This window comes from Pseudomyrmex gracilis, unplaced genomic scaffold, assembly GCF_002006095.1.
Source record: "Pseudomyrmex gracilis isolate BER0280 unplaced genomic scaffold, ASM200609v1 scaffold_1224, whole genome shotgun sequence".
Lineage (NCBI taxonomy): Eukaryota > Metazoa > Arthropoda > Insecta > Hymenoptera > Formicidae > Pseudomyrmex > Pseudomyrmex gracilis.
In genome coordinates, this window is record NW_018021808.1 from 36,415 (window position 1) to 42,483 (window position 6,069).

At 46.0% G+C, this 6,069-nt stretch overlaps 1 protein-coding gene across 1 annotated transcript; it reads left to right on the forward strand.

The window, feature by feature from the left end:
* The first annotated feature begins 2,058 nt into the window (after positions 1–2,058).
* Positions 2,059–4,281, forward strand: LOC109861975. Its single transcript, XM_020441848.1, has 3 exons — positions 2,059–3,217; positions 3,544–3,637; positions 3,951–4,281. The coding sequence occupies exons 1-3, from the start codon at positions 2,059–2,061 to the stop codon at positions 4,279–4,281; spliced, it is 1,584 nt and encodes a 527-aa protein (XP_020297437.1).
* The last annotated feature ends 1,788 nt before the right edge of the window (positions 4,282–6,069 follow it).

Genomic DNA, 6,069 nt, shown 5'->3' on the forward strand with positions numbered 1-6,069 from the left:
AAAAGGGGACCGTGGAGTCTCCAGGACGTAACAGTGTTTTAGGTCAAGGACTTACTTTTCGATGTTTCAATCACGGTCGCCAGTTGCTGCTTTCCCTCAGCAACAAGGGATGACGCCCTTCTTCCTTCAACGGGGATGATTCAGCCCTCAGGATCTCGGGATCAGGTAGGATTATACGCACGCACTCACGCACGCAATAACGCACTTTGCTTAGTATATAAAATAAAATAATTTATTGCCACGGTTTTCGTGGGATACACTGTACCAAACACTAGCACTACGTGTAATTATGTAACACAAATGAATAACGCTAGATAATTTATGCGCGTTAACAATGAGTCGAGAAACTTGTTTTTCGTACGATCTTTGGATTTTACGTCCGTCCCGCACGAGTTTCCTAATGCGATTGCTAGCCAAGATGGCTGTTCCTTCTTCCTCGGCTTTAAAGGCATTGCTCACACTACCGCGTGTAGGCCGTGCCTTTAGGTTCGTTCAACCAAAGAAGAGAATTTCTTCAAAACGGGAAACTCCATACAAGCGCGAATTAAGCGGAATTTATGCCATTTCTAAATGCTCCCCGAATAGGAAAATAAGGTTTTTGCCGAATGATTTGTTAAATTAACAAATTATTCAAATTGACCGGATAAGGAAAAATTTTGTTATATACACAGCTCACACTTTTAGGATATAACCGAATTTTTCCTTAGTTGTAACTTTTATTAAAATTCTTAAATTTGTCGATTAACCATTTTATTTATAGTAGAACTATTTGTAACACCTTATTGCACCTTATTATCCTATTTTTAGGTCTTAACCAGCTCTTTCAATTTTCGATACTTTTTAACACAACAGAGACTTATTTTCACGCTTAGGTCGCCTCCGCGTTAACCTTAACCTAAAACAAAATCGACGCTAGTTAGTTACTGTCGCGAACTAAAACAACCCAATAAACAAGTAAAAATAATCCAAACGCTTGGGCAGCACAAATAAAAACACTTAAACTTTTTACTAGTAACAAAACTTAACCTCTAGCGTCCAACACTAATAAAACGGTAAGTAAAAACCAAAATAATAAAAAAGAACGTTTAAGCCTCGCACTGGGCTTCTACCTCTTCTACACCCTTAACGCAGTATTTTACGAGTAAAAGGTTTCTTTAACTACGCTCTTTCACTTTTTCTCTAACCTACACACTAGTGACAATAATTCCTGTTCTTCAAGACTGTTAATTTATTGCCTATAAATAGTAAACACACAACACGCGAACCCTTGGCTAGTTTAACTTTTTACCCTAGTCTTAGGCTCGCACGCAGGTAAGTACGCTTTTAAAGTAAATAACACTTATTACAGAGTTTAATCAACTCTCTTTTCTTTTTCAGGAACTGGCTCTTACTGGTACTTCGTCCAGAACCTCGTTCAGGATCCGCTCCGCCCAGTTCGTCGCCTCCTTCCGGAGCCTTGCCTTTTCTTGTTGCAGCTGGGCGTTGACTAGGATGTCTCTGAGTGACGTCCGGCTTCCTGTGATTTCACGCCATGCCACCAGACGCATGCCTGGCTCTGGCTCTGGTGACTTTGTCAACTAGCAGATATTTCCACAGGCCTAATTCGAGCAGATAAAGATGGCCTGGGAACAATTTGGGTACGTTGCCCTTTGGAAGTAGCCGAAAAAGTGGCAGATAAGGGTCGATTGAAGGTGGGNTGGTCGTCGGCCAGAGTAATCCTCCTACCCCAAAGGCTACTACAATGCTATAAGTGCATGGAATACGGGCATGTACGCCAAGTGTGTCGCAGTANTGAAGATCGCAGCTTGTCCTGCTATAGGTGTGGTGAAAGCGGACATCAAGCCAGGAAATGCAATAATAAAGTACACTGTGTACTATGTGCATCTCGCGGAATGAGTGCTAACCACCGAATAGGAGGACTGGCATGCCTCTCCAAAGAAAGGAGGAATATAGGTCGAAAACCCCTGGAACGGAGGCCAGGAGAGCAGACACAAGAGGGGAGAGAAAGAGAGAGAGAGGTAAATACACAAGAGTCTGCGCAGATGGAGGTTGACCAGGATGGATCTAATCTTACAACTTAATGTCAACCACTCGGGGCCGGCACAAGACTTGCTGATACATAATATGAGGGAGAAAGGTGCGGGGCTGGCAGCAATTTCCGAGCCTTACCGGATTCCAGATTCACCAAACTGGATATCGGACACGGACAATGTGGCAGCGTTAACATGGCTCCCTAATGGCAGCCGGGCAGTAACGGAAGTATATGAGCGCGGAAAAGAATTTGTCGCAGTCCGGTGGGAAGAAATAACGGTATACAGCTGTTACTTCTCACCGAACCAAGATCGAGAAATGTTGGAAGACGCGCTGGACAGGCTAACTGTAAGTATTCGACACGCTGGCAGTGGGCCTATCCTAGTGTTAGGAGATTTTAATGCGTGGTCGATACAATGGGGATCCACAAACACCAACGTGCGAGGAAAAGCAGTGGAGNTATGGGCGGCTGCAAGTGGATTGTTTTTGCTCAACACGGGTCAATGTTACACATGCGTACGGCCGCAGGGACGATCAATAATCGATCTATCCTGGGCCTCGATAAAAATGCTACCCCTGGTGCAAAAGTGGANTGTGTTAACCAGCGAAGAATCACTGTCTGATCACAGATATGTGGTTTTAAAAATAAAAGAAATAACANGTATAAAAGGCTGGAAAAGAGGCATGAGTTTCCCGCGATGGAAACTAGAGAAAATGGATGAAGACCTGTTTGATGCGACAATATTAGGCTACACGTGGAACNAAACAGAAATCGAAGACTGGGACGCGGAGAAATCTGCACTTTGGATAACTAAAATCGCAAGAGACGCGTGCGATAACTCGATGCCGAGAAGCCAAGGTTTACATATAAAGAAACAAGCATATTGGTGGTCGGACAGCATTAACAAGCTACGAGATAATTGTAACCGGCTGAGACGAGTGTATACGAGGGCGCGCAAACGACGGCGTAACTCAATGNAAATAATTGAAAGACTCAGGGTAGAACTAAGGGACGCACAACGAGCCCTCAANAGATCTATTGTGGTGGCAAAAAAGGCTGCTTGGCAGGAGTTACAACAAACAATGGATCGTGACCCTTGGGGTACGCCGTATAAGTTGGTGTTGTCAAAACTGCGAACTATGGGACCCCCGATCACCGAGGTCTTATCGGTGGAGAAAATTTTAAGTATTGTATCCACCCTCTTCCCCACAAGGGGGGAGGAAAGGGATGCATGGAATGAACAAGGACATTCCTCTCGGAGGCTCGTTAAAGAGGCTACCACAACTCCCCTTCCCATAGGGGAAGGAGGGGGAGCCCCGAATACCCGCGAACGCATCTCATGGAAAACAGAGTATAACATTGATATGAATGAATTACGTAATGCGGTAAAGAAAATAACCGAAAAAAGAACAGCCCCAGGACTGGACGGTCTCTCATGCCGCATATGGACCAAAATTGCGGCAGTAGCACCTAAAACGATACTATGGTGCTTCAATACTTGTTTGCGTAAGGGCCAGTTCCCGACAATATGGAAGCGAAGCAGACTAGTTTTGGTCCCGAAGCCGGGGCGCTCGGGGAGCGACCCATCAGCATTCCGTCCTCTATGTTTGTTGGATGATCTTGGGAAACTCCTCGAGCGTATCTTGGTTGGACGTATTGAGATCTATTTTGAGAAAAATGGAGGTATTTCGGCAAGGCAGTTCGGCTTTCGACCCATGAAATTCACATGCGATGCAATCATGAACATGCAAAATATAATTGGAGAACATCTAGCGCAAAACAAAACATGTGTGGCTGTGAGCTTAGATATAAAAAATGCGTTTAACACAATATCGTGGAAAACAACTATAACGGCCCTCCGAGGAAAAGGATTTCCAAAATATCTAATATCAATACTTAAAGATTATTTTCGAAATAGGTTTGTAGTAATCCCTTGCAATGATGGGAAAATTAGGTTGCATCGGATGACATGCGGAGTACCCCAGGGCTCCGTACTGGGCCCGTTGTTATGGGATGTAGCGTATGACGAAGCACTGAATGTCCAGCTCCCACCATTGTGTACAACCATCGGTTACGCCGATGATACCTTGGTGTTGACGGCCGCTGCGGAGGACTACGAAGCTGCGTCTAAAGCTACGTTAGCGGTGGCAATAATATCGGAAAAAATAAATACCATGGGCCTTGAGCTGGCGCCGCGAAAACTGATGCTATGGTGTTTAGGCCACGCGGTAAAACAGGAAGGCAACTAAGCATAAGAATAGACAGTACGTGGATTGAAACGAACCCAAACTTCAAATATTTGGGATTAATAATTGATGACAGATGGACGTTTGCTGAACACTTTAGGTACACGGCACAGAAAGCGATAAAAGTGGCTTCTACATTAGCACGCCTATTACCAAACGTGGGAGGGCCAAGTGAACACACGAGAAGATTATACTCGGCAATGGTCCATTCAATTATGATGTATGGTGCGCCTATCTGGTACCCTAAATTAAAGGGAAAAGTAGCCACTCCAATTACAGCGGCGCAAAAATTAATATCAATTCGGTTAATAAGAGCGTATCGCACAACTTCATTGGAGGCAGCAAGAATGTTGGCTGGAGTCCCACCGGCAGAATTAATGGCCGGCCAACAGGCATTCGTATTCCACACCCTNAGAGAGGCACGCAATATGGATCGAAGAACAACAATGGATAAAACAACAATACGAGAGGAAGCAAAAAACGCGATGGTACATGCATGGAAGGAAAAAGTCTCAGATCCCTTCTTGGCTGGACAACNAACGCGAGAGGCAATTGCCCCGGTATTGCGTCATTGGATGGAAAGAAAACACGGAGAACTAAGTTACCACATGACCCAGGTACTAACAGGCCATGGGGTCTTCGGGAGATATTTATTCCGGATAGNAAAGGTACACACGCCATACTGTGAACACTGTGGAGATGAGAACGAGGAAGATGACGCCCAGCATACTTTGGAACGCTGCCCGGTATGGGAGGCGGAAAGAANGGCACTTAGGGCGGTAATAGGCGACGATCTCTCTCCCCCTGCGCTGGNGAGACAGATGTTAACGCACAAAGATCGTTGGCGAGCAGTCAAGACATTCTGCGGAAAAGTCATGCGTATTAAGGAGGACACAGAGCGAGTCCGACAAAACCAGCCGATGAGGGGGACAGGGGGGAGACATGGACATTAGCTCAGGCTAACTGCCCCCTCCCCCCTTTCTTTACACCTTCCCACCTCCCACACATATAAACAGAGTCTCTCTCTGCTCTNCCTTTCTTCTCTCTGGAGGAGAGAGGGGGGAGAGGCAGAAACGAGGCTATGGGGGTGAAGTGGGGGCTTCACCCTTCGTCATATACAGTCTCGGCGGAAAGGGTGGGCCATCACGGTGGTCCCTGGTGGCCCACCAACTACGGAGGTTCGGTAACAAGAACTTATCGTCGAATGCCCTGGAGGGGGAGTCGAGAAGGAATAGTCGCATGACTTGCCAGGCTCCCCCCTCGCATAGGGCGGAAGGAGGACCACCTAGGGGTTTTAGTGGGTTCAAGTCCCACACTACTCCGACTTCCCCTCCCCCAAGGAGGGGCCGGGGCGTGCGAAGGCATTTCCCCTAGTCAAAAAAAAAAAAAAAAAAAAGATACAGGACCGCGAACCAGACGACGCATTATAAACAAATCTAACCGGACGACATATGATACCGCTTTTTAGCGCTTTAGTTATGCTGTAAGAGAGCCGAAGTTCTCAAAGAGAGAGAGAAAGAGAGAGAGAGAGAGAGAGAGAGAAATAAAACAAACACTGCTGACTGTCGGGTTTTTTAAATTATGCAACTATTTTAAACTGCTGTGATCCGTGATCACCTGAAACCGATACCCTTCGAGATATGGTCAAAATTTTTTTATCGACCAGATAACTGCTAGACACTCTTGTTCCGTCGTGGAGTATTTTCTCTCCGCGTCTGTGAGTGCGCGACTCGCGAATGCAATGACGTGTTCTCCGTCGTCATGCTTCTGCGACAACACTGCGCCCAAACC